This window comes from Venustampulla echinocandica (genome assembly GCF_003357145.1).
Source record: "Venustampulla echinocandica strain BP 5553 chromosome Unknown scaffold_0, whole genome shotgun sequence".
Lineage (NCBI taxonomy): Eukaryota > Fungi > Ascomycota > Leotiomycetes > Helotiales > Pleuroascaceae > Venustampulla > Venustampulla echinocandica.
The window spans coordinates 75,810-95,017 of record NW_022474205.1 but is presented as its reverse complement, the minus strand read 5'-3'; the positions used below and the strand labels follow the sequence as shown (position 1 = coordinate 95,017).

Genomic DNA, 19,208 nt, shown 5'->3' with positions numbered 1-19,208 from the left:
CCTCTTCAGCCAGCGTTATATAATTCCTTTCCAAGCAAGTCATTTCTAACAATTTCCAACAGGGCCGTTAATTCTTAGGATTATTCCTCCAAGAACACAGCCCCGGACATTTATAGTAGTATGCTAACTCAAGGCCAGCCATGGCACAACGCATAGCCAACTTACTGCACTGCAATTCAGGCTTAATCCAATGAGTAACTGGGTGGATGACGTAGAAATAAACATAGTAATATCATTTTTATGTTCATTTATTCTTCTGAATTCTTTGAAGGAAAATAACCGACAGCTTGACATTGAGCGTGTTAAGTCCCTAGACAACCAATCTCGTGCGAGTTGATCAACGAAACTATCCCATCATGGCCCATAGCCCTCGCCCTTTCCATCGCAGTATTGCCCTTCGTATCAAGTTTGCTAGAATCCGTGCCATTATCCAACAAGTATTGAACCACTCTCTTGTACCCCCTCTCCGCAGCATAGTGTAATGCAGTCTGCTCAGTTGGAGAGAATCTGGCATTCAATGGGGTTGTCGCTTCCACCATTCCATTAACATCCGCTCCAGCCTCAACCAACACACGCACCATGTTTGGTTTTCCATACCCAGCGGCAAGTTGGAGAGCCCCAGTACCTCGTAAAATGGCGCCATGTTTCAACAACAGCCGAACGTTTGACTCGGAGGATGAGTATGCAGCAAACTCCAGCGGCAGCAGGGTGTAAAAATATCTAGTCGATCCGAATGACCTTCCCGGGTCGGCACCACAGGTCTCTAGGAGATAAGTCAACAGTTCCACGTCGTTTCATGTAAGAGCCAGGCAGACTACATCTCCCAGGCCTTGCCATTCATACTTCAAAATACTCGGATTCTTGGCTAGATACATCTTGTAGATTTTAAGCCCTGCCATGACAGCGGACAATAGCAAATCTTCGGGAAAATCAATATTTGTGGCCTGCTGAAGCAGGAACTCAACAAGTGCCTAGTGTTTCTTCGCTGTTGCTTCCCTGAGCAGAAGGAATATGGTTGCATCACTGTCCTGCTGGGAAACCTGCTGGGCGCTTAGGAGAGCGCTCAATGTTGGTATATCTCCGGTAGCACAAGCAGCCATGAGTGGCGCTGATACGGCCTTTTGGGGATTCGCCGCACCCATTATTGATCCTTTGAATCCTTTGTAGTTGGTGGCTCTTTTTGAGGTGTTTGATAAATAGATGTCGAGCAGCGCGGGGTTTGTGGCCGAGTTGGTTGGAAAGCCTGACAGGCAGGATTGGCGAATCATTGTACCTTTGTCTTCAATTATGGACGAAAGTCCGCCACAGGATGATTACAACGCCAAATATACTGCATAGCGCCTAGGTACGGGATGCCAACACGGCCGATATATTGTCGCTGCGTCCCGCTGTTTGCCATTATGCAAGGCAAATTAGGGAGGTTGGTGGCGTCTAGATGATTTCACCCCTCTCGACGGATGAACAAGTGGCTGAAGTATGAAGATCCGCCGGCGGGCATCACTGAGTATAACTACGCCAGATGAACAAAAATAGAATGAATACCAACGGAGGCTGTGGAGACGTAGGATTGCCAACATGTCGGGGTGTCTCAAAAGAAGTAAGAGATTGTGCTGGCCCTCTGGGGATCTGTAGTTGCATAAACTGCACAAACTACGTCTCAATGAGCCTCCACGAGGTCAACAAAATAGTGACCAGACCTCCAGGTGAATTTACCTATTTTTAATCAGATTTTTCCCAGCGTTGATATTGGGGGTATGTCATAGGCTTTGCTTTCTTGCACCTCGCACACCTTCAGCACCTTCAGCACCTTTAACTAAATCCTCACGTTCAATCCTAGTTGCTGTTTGGTCCTAATTTTATTCTGCAAATACCCCCATGCTTTAAGGAAGAATATAAAATGAAGGCTTCACTTTTGTGGCTCTTATGCTCTTCGGTATTGACTGTTAACGCTGCCTTCTCGCCGGATAGAAGGAGATGCGACTATGGCATAAGTACTAGCCCCATCTTGATGTCCTAGTCTCCTAGATTGCTTTCTGACATTCTGTAGGCCAAGATAGCACCCAGTCCAACTTTGTTGATGGACAGACTGGTATACCGCACGCTGATACTATGATAACAGTGTCGTCTTCTGGAACGGCTGCTGTTGAACCTTTCATGCCCGCCACACTTTCCCTATCCCTATTAAGCATATCAGACTCTAAAATTTCCACTTTGGGTAGAGATAACAGGAGCAGTACATTTACTGCTCTAACTGGGGCAAGTGGAGTTGGGTCGGAAGCACTCAATACACCCTCAAATTTCCCAATTGTTTCTCCAATGGCGTTTTCATCAATGGTGCCAAGCAATGGTACGGGTAATAATACAATGTCGGTGGCCCAGGGCAGCGGGATGGTAGCAACACTAAGTGTGGCAAGCTCGTTGTTGATATCGTCCAAGTCACAGGTTTCGCGGACAGGGCTGGCGCCAATCCCAATACCAACTACAAGCACTACTACTACCCCTGTGGCTGGCAAACTTCTACCTCTTCCATTCATCACGCCACGCCCTGCGACTGTTTCGGTGGTTAGTTCTAGCATATCGGGAGTAACAACCAATGCAATAGTTACGGTAAAAAAGGGTTCAGGTCCAAAACTTGTCATACCATTCTTGTTGTGAGTGTAAACTATCTGCCCTATTTTCTGGACAAGTGTGCTGATCGGAAATAGCCACTGCATTATCTTTTGTCCCGCCAAAGATGTAGGGCTACTACTTTTCGGAGTTGGCAAGAGTATATAGCCTTGGCGGTCATGTTCAATTAGCTGATTTTACAATTCAGGCCCCGGTCCAGGAATATATGTCTTGCACTCTCCGCTGTTTTACTAACTGCTCATCCGGAGCGAGCATGAGTTGCTCAACAACGTGTACGACTGTCTCTGGCTGCACAGCCACAGTGACGAATACTGCTACTACTTCATCGTGCGAATTTCCGAACACTTCTGGTTTCCCTTTCGCCTTCGGACCCGACGGGTTAATCCCCTTACAGGTCATGAACAAGTCAGCCACAGCTTCAACTGCCCAAGGAACCTCGTCGGTAGTGTCTTCAACGAGCTTGATAACTTTAGCATCTACATCTGCTATTATCCCATCCACGCAATCTCTATCAGTAACAGTACCAAACATAACGCTGTCATCTGTGCCAACTCCATCTGCTACAAATGAGCGCAATGGTGTCTATTGCCTTCCAAAGTAAGCCATGGGTTGTCTAGTAATACGAACCTATACTAATAGTCATTCTTAGCTTCATCAATCCCGATCAATGCACTTGCACTAACAAAACAATAATCGCCAAAGACAATATGGGAAATTGTCCAGACCCGCTACCAGCGGGAAGTTGCGACATGCTCTTTATCTGGCATTATTACTATGCTTCGGATAATAACAACCATACGAATGTTTACCAAGTATCTCAAAACTTCAATGTAACTAAGCCACTCGTCGAATTACATAAACAAGCAGTTTTCAGCTCACCGACCGAAGACAATATTTATGGAGTCCCATTCCAGCTTGGACCATTCAAAATCGAGGACACCACGGCCGGGATATGCACTTACACGAGAACGGCACCTGGAGAAGGAAGGGTGACGTGCGGCAATAGCTCGGTGATCAAATGCCATAACATTGCCCCTGGAGACCCCGCTCAAGCAAAACCGAGATCTTTCTTGGTCGAATTCGGCCGTCTATTAATAATATGCTCAAACTTCTTATAAACTTCGGATCGATAGATAAAGGTCTTGCTATCCCGCCATGCCTAACCCAACTTCTTTGGATCCACTCTCCTCAAATTCATGAAAGACATTCCAAGTTCCAGGATAGATTTTAACAATCATTTCCCCAGCGGCTATCAAAACTTGATCCCTATCGCGGCAGAATTATTGAATGGAGATCCGCTAGTATTCAAAAAAAATGGCTTTTAGTATTCTACGACGGAACTATAGTCTTAGGTAGCCGTGGTGGGATACAGAACTGCGCTTCATTTCCTCCATTTTCATACTTCGGAATCAAGCGTCTTTTGGCTTTCTCATGACGGTAGTTTCTCAGTGTTATAGGTACCAGCTATGGCGATGGTAAGAACTAGGGTGTCTACTTTAGTTTCCGACTATCAAAATTTGAGTGCAATTGAGGGGCCCGGTCACCAAGAATTTGGTCTTGGGCCTAACTAGCTGGCGTTCACTGGCTATCGGGAATCTTGACTTACTCCGTAGCAAGAATTTAGCCCCTTCCCCCTCGCTTTTACCTACCCCTATGTGTACGCCAACATTATCTAAACAAATAACTATACCCCGCTATCTGGGTAAGTAGCTGGCAGATAACGAAAACTCTACGACTAAAGAAAGATACATGCCGTTCAATTTGCAATTGCATCCCGATGGCATCCTGAGACCCTTGTATTCTGTGCTAACCTGAATCTCCTATTTACTTAACATCCGTTTTATACATTTAAGCCATTCAATACGTATAAGTGAGTCAAGGCTCCACACATTTAATTCCATATCACATAAGAGTCGTCCTCCCACCAACATCCCTCGTCCCCTCCCCATTCTTCATCTCGCCATTTCTCCCCACCACAAACTCGTTATAAATAGCAGCTAGCCTTGCCCTGTCCTGGGCACTAATGCTTGCCCTAGTAGTCTGAATGCTCTTCTCGATATGTTTCCATGCAATCACCACCTCCTGCTGCTCCTTCTCCTCTCTGTGATCTTTTTCCTTTCCTTTGCCTTCCAGTTGTCCTCGCTGGACAGCCTTAGCTCGTTTTTTCGTCGCCTTTATCTCGTCCAGTTTTGTGGAAATAGCGGCACGCTCGGCAATGAGCTTGCTTTTGTTGTGACCTCCTTTTTCCCTTGCTTCAGCTTCGGCGCGATCTTCTTCCTCTCCATAGCGGAATTGTACGAAGTTTTTATTCCTCATGGTAGTTCCATTAACGCCGTTGGTGCTTTTTGTGCCGACTTCAGTGTGGTTTTGGTCTCCAAGAACATCGTGGATAGCTTCCAGATGGGCGTTGTATATTAAAGCTTGAAGATCAGCACCACTATATCCTTCTGTCCTACTGGCAATTTCAGGTAACTCATCGATGACTTCTTCGCTGAGCTTTAGCTTCTTCCCTAGTGCTTGGAGGATGTCGATTCTGTCCTCACGATTGGGGAGATCGCAAATAAGGCTCTTATCCAATCTACCAGGGCGCAACAGCGCCGGGTCAATTAAGTCAGGTCGTGAGGTAGCAGCGAGCACGTATACTCCGGATAACCCCTCCGCACCATCCATCTGGGTGAGCAATTGGTTCACAACGCGGTCAGTGACACCAGTTGAATCATGTCCTCGTTTAGGTGCGATTGAGTCGAATTCATCAAAGAAGAGGACACAGGGTCTGGCAGCCTCAGCACGGTCGAAGAGATCTCGAACTGATTTCTCCGAAGCACCGATATACTTATTAAGAATTTCAGGTCCTTTAACGGAAATGAAGTTTAAGCCACATTCCCCTGCCACGGCAGAGGCTAGCATAGTTTTGCCGCATCCAGGATAGCCGTAAAGAAGGAGGCCAGAACGCAATCGAAGAGGGCATTGAGCGAATATAGGAGCGTATGTGGTAGGATACTGGAGTGTCTCAAGAAGGATCTTACGCGTTTCGTGCAATCCGCCAATAGATGCAAACGTCGTGGTGCTAGTCTGGAGTGTGACGTTTCGAAGTGAGGCAGGTGTAAATCCTTTTAGTGCGCTATCGAAGTCTCCTCGGGTAAGGTAGATGGACACAGTTTTAGAATCCTTTGGAGATTGAGAGACTGATCGTATTAAAGATTCGCTTCGAGCGCGACCAACAAGTAGCACCAAATCACCAGGCATATATCCGTCCGTTTCGCCGGCCAGATCAAGAAAATCAAGATCAGGAGATATCACAAATCCAGGTGCTTGGCTCTTTGAACTAGCCCTGCTGGGCACGCTTGATCCAACCATCCATCCACCGTCCTCTTCACTTGCGCTGCCATCTGCTGTGGTCGGACGGCTGCCAATTGGTGATTTAGGCCCACTTGGATCTGGATCAGTTGCATTCTGTCGGACGATCATCTCCATTACCCTCCTTCTAGCCTCCTTATTAGGAGCTTTCAAACTCACAATCTCGCGCACAACATGCCCACCAACGACAACGTTGTGCAACGATTCTTTTGCTTGTGCCGTGGCTAGGAGAACCACTCCGCTATCTCTTTGGCAGTATTGCTGTACCAAGCTGCAAACACCTTCGCTGATCTGGCGGCTACGACCGTTGTCATTTCCAACTTCGAGTTCTGTCTCAGCAGGACAAAGCTTGTCAAGATCATCCAAAATCAGAAGAGATTTGCCACCAAGTCGGGCACCCCAAGATGCATCCATAAACAGTCTGGTAAAGGTTTCTTTGATTGCAGAAACTTGGGTTTCGTGGTTGACAAGATTTCGGCAAGAGAAATATGTAGTATGAAATAGGGTATTGGCCCGGAGTCGATGTGCAAGGAGATATGCCAAGGAGCTTTTACCGGAGCCAAGAGCTCCTGTGAGCAAAACGGAGGACATATGCGAGAGGTGCAATTGCAGTTGGGTGATGAGGTTGTCAATCCCAACAAGTGTGGGAGCGGTTGGTGGAAGGGGATCGCCAAGGGAGCCGCCCGAGAGGGATAAAGGTTTTGGTACAGCAGGCTGGACTTCAATAGTAAATTTCCGTTCGGAGCCCATGAACCAAGAGCAAGTTTTGTTTGTAGACTCCGATGTTCGATGATCAAATCGAATAATTCCCCCCTCCCACCCGGATATTGGGGATGGGGGTGGCCCCAGAATCATACCAGAAGTCAGTGGGCCATCAAAAAAGCCACCGGAGTCTCCCTGTTTGCCGTATATTTTCAAAAGTCGCTTTGAGGCTTCTTCCCGTTCAGCGTTGGTTTCACCGCCGAATTTGAGGCCTTCGGAAGCCTTAGCCGTGCTTACAGCAAAAGAATACACCTTGACGATCTGAACATTGGGTTTGGGGGCAAGTTGAGTAGAGTCTTCGGGCCTCTTTGGCGCCGGCTTGTCGACTGATTTTTCCGCTTGTAAAGGGGCAGGCTCAAGTTTTACCACACCGCCAACCAAGCCCTCGCAGGACATAGATGCACAGAGCGCAGATGATAGTGCAACGTGCTGACTATCTGGGGGGTCATCCCATGGCAATAACCTCGCCACCACCTTCGAGGCTATCTTGCCCACATCCCGCAGAGTCTCAGCCTCCTGCTGTGCCCGCTGTGGGTCGATAGGGGGCTCTAAGCTTGGAGGTTTGACCACAGTGACACATACCCATGAAACACCTTTCAATGCCTTAGAGAGCAGGACATCTCGGTCCACCCATACCCTCAGTCCTTGGTCTTCGGCATCCTTGCCCTCGTCGAACCAATCTTTACAAATATCTCTGGATAGCCCTCTAAAGAACATGGCTGGTCGGGCTTCTTCAATGCCGCTTTTCCGCCGCACCGTGCTTGCACCACTCCTAGCACCAGCACTTTTCTTTGAAGTGACGCTGCGGCTTTCTCCCGAAGAGCGTCGTTGTTTCGACCTAGTCTTAGGTGCAACAATAACCTCGGCATTAGGCCCCAATTTTGCAAAGGGGGAACTCGACGGTGGAGCTGGAACCAAAGACGTAATCGTGATGTTCGCGGTCGATGTCGGAGACAAATGAAGGGTAAGTGGGTGGGGTGCCGGCGTTTGCCCTGACGTTGCCGTATAACTCGGGTTGGGCAAAGCCCGAATTTGTGAGATAAGATTGAGCTCCAGATAACTAGCATGTAGTTCGATGATTTCCCAATCATCTGGGGTCAAAGGCTCTATATGGACGGTGTGGGCGATGGGCGGATCCATGTGCACGCTTGCCGTTACTTTTTGTCCGTCTGTTAACCGCAGAGTTCGCGCAAAGGCCGCATCTATCTCGACGAGAGGCACTTCCTGTTCCCGGCTTGCATTCCCTCGTGTGCCACTTATGCCATCTCTGCTGACTATGGGAGCGAGCTTGCGCTTGCTCTGCATGCCCGTCCATCCCACGTATACCGATTTTGTGGCGGGTGCCCCGTTGGCTTGATTCGCGCCTGCAGTAGCCGGCACGCGGTAATTCAACTCTATGACAACATTTTGGGCCGGCTATAACATTAAATCGTTAGGACCCAGTCGGATAGAGCACATAGGCTACAAGACTTACTGTGTTGACATTGACTAGCAACGAGCACAACGACGCCGGGAGGTTGACCAAGCAGTTCTTCAAATGAACCAGGGAGATTTCTGCGGATGTGCCCTGGCCATTGCGTCTCTTGGAATCTGGAGCCATGGCAGCCAAAGCAGTATACGTATATCAAGAACCAACAGCTCTATACTTTTGTGTTGTTGTATGGAGCAACTCTGAATCGCACATTTGCCAATGCCTTGAGCTTGCCTTGAGCCTCGGCAAAGAAAGCGGCGAGGTGCACGGGATGGTTGCGGCTTAACTGCGGCTAAACTTGCCCCCGGCATTGAGTTTCGACGCGAAAGTTCGCGGTTTCGAACACTGTTGGCGCGTCGAACGCGACTTGACAACCGCCCTCCATTTCCTTACCAGCCATTTGCTTACGATCAAGATCGCAATTCTTCTTGCGACAGCCAGCCCAACAACGACGACAACGCTCACGTTCAGCTATCCGACAGAAGATCATCATCCGCAATTGTCGGATATTGTGCTCAGTACATCCTCATCCATCTTCAAATCCGGATACCTATTCAAGAAACGAACTCTAGAGATTTGCGCAAGATGGCGCTCCTACAATTCAGAGCACCTGTCAATTATGAGGAACATCAGAGTATGTCATGCTTGATAGTGCCGAGTTGCGCATATAGCTGATCATTTTGATTTCGACAGAGGCATTCGAGGACTTCCTTCAGACATTCAAAACGACTCCAACCTCTGCAATTACCCATGCGCTGGGGGGGATGAATATTGATCAAGATGATTTGAGCGACGAGTATGACTTTATGGATGACGACGATGTCCAAGGACAAAATGCGCGCCGGCAAACAAGTTCCCAATCAAAGATGCCTAAATTGAAATACCTGGATTTATTGCAGAAGGTCGCAGACAGATATGAGGACGAGATCACGATCGACTTAGATGATGTTGCAAAGGTAGGCCTGTCCAACAGTATTTCTGGGACGGAATTAACCTAATTCCACACAGGCCGACCAGCAATTAGAAGCGAACGGAACCCCAATGAAGCTAATTGAGTCCATCGAGACCAACGCTAAGCATTATCTCGATATCATGGCGAAAGCAGTAGATGCAATCATGCCCGAACCCACGAGAGATATTAAGTAAGACGCTTTCTGCATTACGCCGAAACCACTCTAATTGGATATATAGCTATAAAGATGATGTCCTTGATACCCTCATGACACAGCGAACTGCCCGCAATAATGCCCTGATGCGCGCCGCAGCCGACCAGACGGATCTTACAGTGGAGCCTGAATTGTTCCCAGCTGAATTGACACGGAGATATACGCTCAATTTCAAGCCCCGCACCAGCGAGGGTGAACCCTTGAAGGCATTGGCAGTGCGACAAGTGCGGGGAGAGCACCTCGGCCACCTAATCACGGTGCGGGGAATTACCACCAGAGTCTCAGATGTCAAGCCCACAGTGGAAGTGAATGCATATACTTGCGAACGCTGTGGATGTGAAATTTTCCAGCCCGTTAACTCCAAGACGTTCGGGCCACTTGTTGAATGTCCCTCGCAGGACTGCACAACCAACCAGACCAAAGGTCAGCTAGTCCACTCTACACGAGCATCAAAATTTCAACCATTCCAGGAAGTGAAGATCCAGGAGATGGCCGAGCAGGTTCCAGTGGGCCATATTCCTAGGATGTTGACCATTCTCTGTCATGGTGCTCTCGTCCGTCGGATTAACCCAGGGGATGTTGTGGATGTAGCGGGTATCTTCCTACCTACGCCATATACTGGATTCAAGGCAATCCGGGCTGGACTACTAACAGATACGTATCTGGAAGCGCAACACATAACCCAGCACAAGAAAGCTTACGAAGATTTGGCAATGGACAGTCGAGTTTTCAATCGCATTGAACAACAACTTTCATCAGGCAACATCTATGAGACACTAGCCAAGTCGATTGCGCCTGAAATTTATGGCCATTTGGACGTAAAGAAAGCCCTTCTATTGCTGCTTGTCGGTGGCGTGACCAAGGTTATGGGCGACGGCATGCGAATCAGGGGAGATATAAACGTCTGTTTGATGGGTGATCCTGGAGTGGCCAAATCCCAACTGTTGAAATATATCACAAAGGTGGCCCCGCGAGGGGTATATACGACTGGTCGAGGTAGCAGCGGCGTTGGTCTAACTGCGGCCGTGATGAAAGACCCCGTTACCGATGAGATGATCTTGGAAGGTGGTGCTTTGGTCCTCGCTGATAATGGAATCTGCTGTATTGATGAGTTTGATAAGATGGACGACAGCGACAGAACCGCCATCCACGAGGTCATGGAACAACAAACCATTTCCATCTCCAAGGCTGGAATCTCTACAACTTTGAATGCACGAACCTCGATCCTCGCAGCAGCAAATCCACTTTATGGCCGCTACAATCCTCGCATCTCTCCAGTCGAGAATATTAACCTGCCCGCTGCCCTTCTTTCCCGTTTCGATGTTCTTTTCCTCATTCTCGATACTCCCTCTAGAGATACAGATGCTCTCCTCGCCCGCCATGTCACATATGTCCACATGAATAACAGGCACCCAGACACGGATGGTCTTGTCTTCACCCCCCACGAAGTTCGCCAATACGTCGCCCAAGCCCGAACCTTCCGACCGATCGTCCCGACGTCAGTCTCGGAATATATGGTTAAAGCATATGTCAAGATGCGTGAACAGCAATCGCGAGATGAGAAAAATAAGAAGCAATTCGCTCATACTTCGCCGCGTACACTTCTTGGTGTTCTCCGTCTGTCGCAGGCCCTAGCACGTCTTCGATTCAGCGAGGAAGTAGTCCAAGATGATGTAGATGAAGCTCTACGCCTCATCGAGGCAAGCAAAGAAAGTTTGTACCAGGACCAGGATGGATATAGAAGAGATATGTCCCCCAGCTCGCGTATTTACAATATGGTGCGTGCCCTAGCCGAAGCAGGGCAGTGCCGACCGGATGATGCAGACGACGACGATGAAACGCTAGGTATGGAATTGAGTATGAAGAAGGTGGAATATCGGGTTATTGCCAAAGGCTTTACCAAGGATCAGTGGCAGACAGCCGTTTTGGAGTATACCAATCTCGATGTACGTCCCCTAACCCGCCCCACGATCCACATTCCTTTAACTAGTGCTAACGCGGAAATCAGATCTGGCAAACGGCAGGTAATGGTACAAGACTTATTTTCATCGTCTCAGAGGCGGCGCATCTGGCCCGGGACGCTGAGTTTGAGATGGAGTAAAAACGATCAATGGACATGGATGATGCCGGCGTTACGGGGATTTATTTTCTATCAGAATGGCGTACCTGTTGATACCGCTGTGAGAGTAGAGTGCGCTAATAGAACTACTGCTATTTTTCAAGTCATATTACTCTACATATTACCGAATAGGAAGATCTAGATTGATCGTGCCCGTAGTACTACGTACACTTTATGTGGTTAAACAGGTAGTAGCTTGGCCGACTTGCCCGTCGTAATAATATCTCAAGTTCTTTAGTATTATCTCCACCATACACTACTAATCTTATATTCCACTACCATACATACTCTCCTATTAATGGCACCCTACGATGGTTAACCGAATAAAAGGGGGGTGGTTGCACGTGACTTCGCAACAACCACAACTCCAAAAGCCAAGTCCGCATAAACCAAGCCTATTCGCTAGCTACAGGTTTGAAGGATATAATAAACATATCCCTATTTTCCTTACCTCGCTTCAGGGCTAATGCCCGTATAACTCGTACGATTTAAAAATGACATTTACAAAAAAGAATTTTTGGTCTTGTGGTCTTACTGTTTAGAGGAGATTCGTACTTACCTGGGGTCCTGCTTCTTGCGTCATTTATATGTTCTTGTAGGGCCGGGCGTTATACGCCCAACCCGAGAGTACTGCCAGTGGGCTGCTTTGGATGGTGTTCCCGACCCAACTCCACTTTTTTCCTATATTGTTAGTATTTCTTCTAAAAGCCCGTGGCAAGTCTGTGCCACTCCTGTGTCGTTCCTGTGTCGTTTATTGACCCTGCAATCGCAGAGTCCTGGAGTAATACGCTGTTTTGGTTAGTGGTCTCGACCCAACTCCACTTTTGTCCTATATTGTTAGGATTTCGTCTGGTAATCTTCTGGCAAGTCTGTTATGGAGTTTGTTAGCGATCATTTGATAAGGGAGGCTGGGAAACAGCTAGACCAGAAGACCAATTCTGTTACCCGAGTTTTGTCTATTCTTTTTTATACGGTATTGTGGCGCTTAGGCGGTGAGGCTGTAGTGGATTGAGGTTGAAGGTGAAGCCGGCGGTCGTTGCTGCAACAGGTGACGAGGCATAGTTCTCCACGGCCATTCAATGGCAATATCGGTTTCATCTTAGTAATATTTTTCGGCTGATAATTGACAGAGTTCAAGGAGAGGCCAACTTGTCTTTAATATTCTGAATAAACTTTATAAATTTAGCCGAAAACATAATATTCAAGTTCGATTTATAAAAAAATCAAAACCGCACCCCATTATCGCGGTACTGCCGGGAGCATGTCTTTCTGTGAATTCAACAAACTGCAAAGGCCGAGTTGGCATTACATCTTTCTAAATGGCCAAACACAGAGCGAGTAGTATCGCAAATTGCTCCCCTTTTTTCTTAGGTCGTCCGAGAACGAACATCATATCAGTGACAACCTCTACATAGATAACATATTTTCTATGCACATCGAATTTATGCACCATAGCAACGAGCGAAGGCTTATCCCGTGGACAGAAATTGTCCACAGTCCTATTAGGCATCTTAGACGGACAGCGAAACTTATTATAAGACTAGGGATGTAATGATTATATTATAGGCAATGACAACATTTACAAAGTTGACAGCACTTCCATAGTTGACAATAAACTATACATTGACAGCACTACATAAACTCGACATCGAATTTTCAAACCCATCTACTTATTCCTCTCCGGCACTAGCAAGTTAAAAACACCAGAGCTCCACCTGTGATCTATAAATCTGAGCGCGAAGACATAGACGTGCCTCCCAAGCCTTGACAGAATGAAATTATTACAGCAGGACGTGAGATGCATGCCCTTCTCCTGGCCCCTATGGGATTGTATAAACTCCTAAAGGGGCGAATTAGAGGTCGAGCACACGTTGGAGCCTACAACTAGCGTAGGTTATGGGCATGGAGTAACATGGTGGCTGGAGAATGAGAGACGAAATGCGGGTTTGTTACACTTGCGATTAACACAAGATGGAGACAATTGGGCCTAGCTGGGGAGATTCATTCCACTCCTCTAAACTAGTGCTTCAAAGCTTGGGAGGAAAGCGTCAAGGAAAGATAAAATAGGCATATGGAGGAAACATAGTATCGGTAACCTGGTAGTTGGTGCGAGGAATTCTTATTGCTATCGACGCCCGAGCTCATACCCATCTACTCATTTCCATACAACGATCTCTATTACTCATGACGGTCATCCATTACTATTCCATCTCTTTTCGGTTTTCAGGCATCAGTCATCAATACCCGGTCGATGAGCGAGTAGAGAACGGTGGAGTGGTCTATTAAATGCTTCGAAGGTACAAGCACCCAAGCAGGCTCACGACGATAATTGTGAGACGTCATACTGTGCGGCATCATGGTACAAATCGATCAAGCAGCCAGCGCTCCAAGCCTGTGTCGGCGACTAGAATCACATCAAAATATTAGCACACGCCCCCTACGAAAGCAAAAAGGCAAGAACTCACCGAATCCCCACAAACCTCCCCATTCTTATTCGTCAACTCCGTCAGCCCCGCCCAAGGACTCTCCTTAATGGCTTCCTTACACCCTATCAACCTCTTTGTGATCTGTTGAAATGCCTCGGTCTTCTGCCCCGGGTCATCGCATCTCTTCAAGTCAAACTTCAGTAGGGCTCTGAGGAAGAAACCCGTGGGCCACAACCACTCTGGACCTTGGTGGTAATTTCTTCCTTTGCTCGTGCTGAAGTTGTCGCTATCATCGGAGTTGATGTAGTAGGGGTGGTAATTAAGATCTGAGGGATCAAGGGTCGCCATTCCTGTGGGACCACGGAGAACTTTGTCCGCGACAGTTAGGGCATGAAGGGCGTGGGTGTCATTGAAGATGTCGGGCGCCACTGCCATAGCGATGGTGAAGTTGGGACGTAGCTGATAGTCCTCGTATTCTTTGCCGGATTTATACAGATCTTTATAGACCCCGCGACGATTGATGATCTTTGGATTGACGTCGTAGCTATCATCATCATCGGAGTCAACTGGGATGTAGTAGCAACGCTCGAAATTGTGTTTGATGAGAGCAGACCAGTCACCGAAGGTGATGACCTCTCGATTCGGATCCGAGGTACTGACGCCAGCATACTTATATTTGCCCTCCTTGTGCAATTTTGCCAGCCATACCAGAGTACTATAATGGAGACCTGTGATCTCAATAGCTGCGCCATCACGAGGTGTACCGGGAACGCCTTTGTTGTGAGCTTTCTCACTCTCACCCATCTTGTCCATCCAAGTCCCGCAGTTATATTGGTTGCCACCGAAAATAATCCCGGTACTCCAGTCAACCTTGATATCTTGCTGGAAACCTTCTGGCTTCATCTGCATATCCAAATCGGGGCCTGCATTAGCCTCTCGGAACGACATTCCGGTGGCATGTCGTTGGAGAGCCTCTTGAACAATGTCTTCCAAAGTTGATGATTTCGAGTACGCTCTTGGATCATCAACCTCGAAGTATGTATCATCGTAAGGGAGGAATCGCCGAGGTATTTTTTCCTTGAGAATGTCCAAGCCATTTGGAACAATCTTGGTGTAGTCTTGAATTGTCTGCAGCATGAACCAGATCGCATCTCGGGCGTTATATCGAGGGTTGCTGCCACTGCTAAGAAGATTGGGGATCATCCCATGTTTCATGACACTTGCAAATGCAAGAATATGCTCTCTACATTCTGCGTATCGGCCAGCGCCAAGTAATAGACCTCTGGCAGATATAAAAACATCTCGACCCCAGCATCTTGCCCACGAAACCGCGAAGTGCGGGAGGCCGGCTGCCAATGACGGGACATCCTTTTTGGGATATAAAGACGCGGATTTGACAAATCCAACCTGCTGCAGACTGACCATAGCGAGACTTTGCAAGAACCACTGCCCTTTTTGAACATTATCGTTCATGAGTTCTAGACTACGGTCCCAGGCAGCCATGTATGCAGTCCGTAGAACCAGGCCAAAGTACCGTGGCAGTAGGAAGCTTGGAATTTTTCGAATCGCAGCAAACCGTTCTTTGAGCCACTCAGCAGGTTTGCAAAGCCGCTCATGATTAACTCTCTCTGATATCCTCTCGAGACGTCCCACCATATAATCCAACGGCCATTGGCCATCCCGTAAGTGTCGACAAATAGGATGGGCCAAATTGTTGTTCCTAATAACGTCTTTCATTACACTCCACCAACCCTGCAAGCCAGCATAGACGAGTTTGCCATGTTCTGGAATATCATAAACACCGTTCTTGCCATCGCTGGAGTCAAGTTCTTCGGCCTCGCATCGGTATAGCACAAAATTAAGATCTACAAGATCCAATTCCGAGAAAGCAGCCTTAGCCCCTGAAGTGACATATGTATCAAGACCAGAAGAATGGTCTACGCTGGGTATCCAAGTCTCAAATAACGCGATGCTACCCGGTGGAAATTTATCTGGGATAGTGATAACGGTCTCATTTTCCTTGATCTCCAACCGAACGCCTGGAAGATCGGACACCTTGCTTGGCAAGCCTCTCAAGAACTTCTTATCTTCTGAGGCAGCCTTTTTGGCTTCCTCGCTAGTATCAACCTCAAGCATCCAACTTCCCACGTGGCGAGCTTTGGTACCTGTCAGACGAACTGGACTGAGCTCGCCATTTCCGTCTCCATACCCAGGAAATGCCGTGTGTGCAATAAGGAAATACCCTTTCCGGGATTCTGGATGGACACGATGAACAGTGATATATTGATCCTCATGATGGATATGAGTCTCATCATACCCATCTTTACCCATCAGAGTGTGGATTTGGTTCAGGAGTTTCTTGATCCCGCCAATACCACCTTCACCACCACCAATCTCCACAGGCTTAGTGGATGAGATTGAAGAATATAATCTTGTTTCTCCAACAAGATCGATGAGTTCAGGGTAGATCTCATCATAACCAAATACACTCCCGGTAGAGGATGCACACATATTGACAAGAGCAGTGTTTGGAAGTGTGTCTCGCGCATCTCGCTTCTGTGCAGGTGGCTCGTTATCATGCGTGCAGTCCATGAAGAGCGCATGCACAGGTGTATATTTCATTTGACGAACAATCTCCCGCTTGGCAGGCTGACTACCCGCCAGGCTTTCTGAATCAGCCCCTGAGACTTCATCGGCCTCGAAACTGCCTATTGGTCGACCGCCATGTTGATGCACAAGCCGACTGAGTTCGCCTGTTCCCCATGCTTGCATGGCTTCGCGGATCAACGAGCTTAATCCAAGGCGCTTTACAAAAATATAATCTGTCTCCTCCGACCCGGTGAACAGTTCAGCGACAATGAAAAGATTTGGTCGGACCCTCCTAGCTTCGTCTAGCAAAAATTCGGCTACATGTATCGGGGTTGAATGGCAATTATCTATCCGGAAGCCAGTAAAATACTTAGCCATCAGACGAGCGTAACTCGCCATAAAGTCCCACAAGAAAGGACTATCTTCTCGGCCACTTCCATAGCGAAGTTTTACACAGTCGCCCCAAACAATCACCTCCCGACGAAGATATGCCCGGGACTTTGGACCTGCGTGGTCAACTAGAGCATTAGCAGCCCATATCCAGCCGTTGTTCACCAAGGCAAGATCGTCCTCCTTGTGTTTAGAAGTAATAGAGTTTTTGGGGAGGCGGGTGAAATAGGATTCGATGAGAGGGTTCTTCATGTCGATAGGCCCAAGCTTTGGCCCATGCTCGTCTAATCTGACATACTTGACCCGATTGAATACCTGCTGAAGGAGCTCGGCAACGTCGACGTCATATTCTCTGTACAAGGGAAGATTGAGTTCGTCCAGGACCTTCACGAAATGGTTGCGTGCGGCTGCTCGGTCGGCAGAATCGGAGTCATCCCCTTCAAAGCGGCCATAAATAGCCGTAAGCAAGGCTGCTGCTACAGGAGGGTTGACCTTTCGACGGAAACGCTCCCCAAGGCGGTCATTGTCGAGCATTCCGTGCTTAATCAACAATTGAGCCTGTTCCGCCGGACCGGCGCTTTTTATGGCTTCAAGCCCACCATTGTTGGGGTCCCCGAAACCATCCTTGGGAAATGATATATCGCCTGTCGCCCAGGCCTCGATGGCGGCATCGGCGTTACGCTCGGCATGAACGACATAGAATTCCCAGAGTCGAAGTTTTGCAATCACTTTCTCCTTGATGCTGTCCATAATTTTCAAGAGGTCATCTACGGATGTCAACGTTGTAGGTAGATCGTATTTGGCCATATTCTTGCTAAATTCGAGCAGTTCGGTGTCCAACTCTAATGCCGACCGTAACCACGGTGCAGTCGAAACATTATAACCAGCTTCTGGGTGTTCGTGTAGCCATTTGCTATTATTTGCCGTATGGTTAAAAACAACGTCCGTGAGCGCTAATAAGTTGTATTTGTTTTCCATGCTATCAATTAACTTTTTAATGTCAGCCTCGCCATTGGGGAAGCATTCCGGGTCCCACTTTAGTTGATCGTATATACTGTAGGGGGAATTTGACTCTCCGCGTTGCTGCAATGGTGTAAAATGAACCATGTTATACCCTCTCTCATCGATACCTCGCAAATGTTTCTCCCAGTCTGCGGGGTATTTCCCCATAAATTTTGAGATTAGGGAGAATACTGACACCGCCGGCAATGGCATCTGCGTTCCCCCCAAGGTCAGTCGAGGGGCAATATCGATGTAATATGTGGGAGTGCGCGAAGTTGTACTCGGGGCAATGGTGGTTTCGGACAGGTCGGGGAGGGAGTGATAGGTCGTATAGAACGCAAATGCACCGGCGCCGTGAATGGGAATCGAAATTTCAATCGTTCGATTGAAATCTGGCTCAAGCCTATTCCGTGTCAGTCTGCAGGGCCCCAAGAGGGGGTATCTCCATGTGATATCCTACTTAAACGCCCGGAAATTGTCTCTCCGAAACTCTGCACCCTCCTCTGGGATGTTCACCCACAACCTGCCGTGCCTACATATTGACGATGTGCCCTCGATCTGGAACCGTACGATAATTGGAGCGGAAGTTTTTGGAGTAAGGTAGATGTACTGGTGTTTGTCGGACACATCGGGGCTTCCATCGTCCTTCAATGGAAGTAGATATACTTCGTCGGGCACCATGGTCTTGGGGGGTCGTAGTCAGCTACCGTGTCAACAAGTTGCTTCTCTGGGGGGTTCTAGCTTATGCTGCCTGAGGAGCTAGGAAATGACGATAGCAATGAGCATAGAGGTGGAAATGTTCAGAGAGTGGGCGGGCGATAGGGGTAGGAAAGGGGAATTTTGGAGTACATGGAGGGGCAATATAGAATACCTACCTAGGTACCTAGGTAGGTAGGCAAGGAGTCGGAGCAGTAGATCAACAGGTACGGAGCACAAACATACCGGGAAATCCAAGAACACAGCGACAGTGACGGTGACGGTGACGGTGAAAGGTAAGGTACCTTGTACGACGCAAAAAAGCGTGATAAGCTTCAGGTCCTTGCAGAGCAGTCAGGCTGGAGCGTGGGGTTGAGCCACAGACACACTACGTCATGTTCAGCAGAACAAGTAAGGGTTGTTTACTGTGGCTTGTTAACCTCGCTAACCAAAGCCAACCCCTTACAATCTTTGCAATCGGCGATACCGACAAGCCAAAATTCTAACCAACTGAGTCGATTGGGATCATTGGGTATACAACTGCCAAGGAACGCGGACTGCTGGTCTGGACCGCAACGGGACCTTATAAGTTACGTACCACA

General features: G+C 48.0%; 5 protein-coding genes across 5 annotated transcripts; 1 reads left to right on the top strand and 4 right to left on the bottom strand.

Moving 5' to 3' along the window:
- Positions 1-302: 302 nt before the first annotated feature.
- On the bottom strand, positions 303-1,142 carry BP5553_00015 (uncharacterized protein; the record flags this gene model as incomplete). The annotated part of the gene is made up of 2 exons (XM_032008638.1): positions 303-763; positions 1,025-1,142. The coding sequence occupies 2 exons, from the start codon at positions 1,140-1,142 to the stop codon at positions 303-305; spliced, it is 579 nt and encodes a 192-aa protein (XP_031872692.1).
- An 879-nt stretch (positions 1,143-2,021) lies between these two features.
- Positions 2,022-3,159, bottom strand: BP5553_00014 (uncharacterized protein; the record flags this gene model as incomplete). Its single annotated transcript, XM_032008637.1, has 2 exons — positions 2,022-2,798; positions 2,860-3,159. 2 exons carry the CDS (start codon positions 3,157-3,159, stop codon positions 2,022-2,024), a joined length of 1,077 nt encoding a protein of 358 aa, XP_031872691.1.
- Positions 3,160-4,530: 1,371 nt separating this feature from the next.
- BP5553_00013 (putative peroxin-1) lies at positions 4,531-8,347 on the bottom strand (the record flags this gene model as incomplete). Its single annotated transcript, XM_032008636.1, has 2 exons — positions 4,531-8,163; positions 8,222-8,347. 2 exons carry the CDS (start codon positions 8,345-8,347, stop codon positions 4,531-4,533), a joined length of 3,759 nt encoding a protein of 1,252 aa, XP_031872690.1.
- Positions 8,348-8,803: 456 nt separating this feature from the next.
- On the top strand, positions 8,804-11,485 carry BP5553_00012 (DNA helicase; the record flags this gene model as incomplete). Its single annotated transcript, XM_032008635.1, has 5 exons — positions 8,804-8,852; positions 8,912-9,174; positions 9,227-9,360; positions 9,410-11,330; positions 11,393-11,485. The coding sequence occupies 5 exons, from the start codon at positions 8,804-8,806 to the stop codon at positions 11,483-11,485; spliced, it is 2,460 nt and encodes an 819-aa protein (XP_031872689.1).
- Positions 11,486-13,820: 2,335 nt separating this feature from the next.
- On the bottom strand, positions 13,821-18,591 carry BP5553_00011 (putative Glycogen debranching enzyme; the record flags this gene model as incomplete). The annotated part of the gene is made up of 3 exons (XM_032008634.1): positions 13,821-13,907; positions 13,969-18,313; positions 18,371-18,591. 3 exons carry the CDS (start codon positions 18,589-18,591, stop codon positions 13,821-13,823), a joined length of 4,653 nt encoding a protein of 1,550 aa, XP_031872688.1.
- Positions 18,592-19,208: the final 617 nt, after the last annotated feature.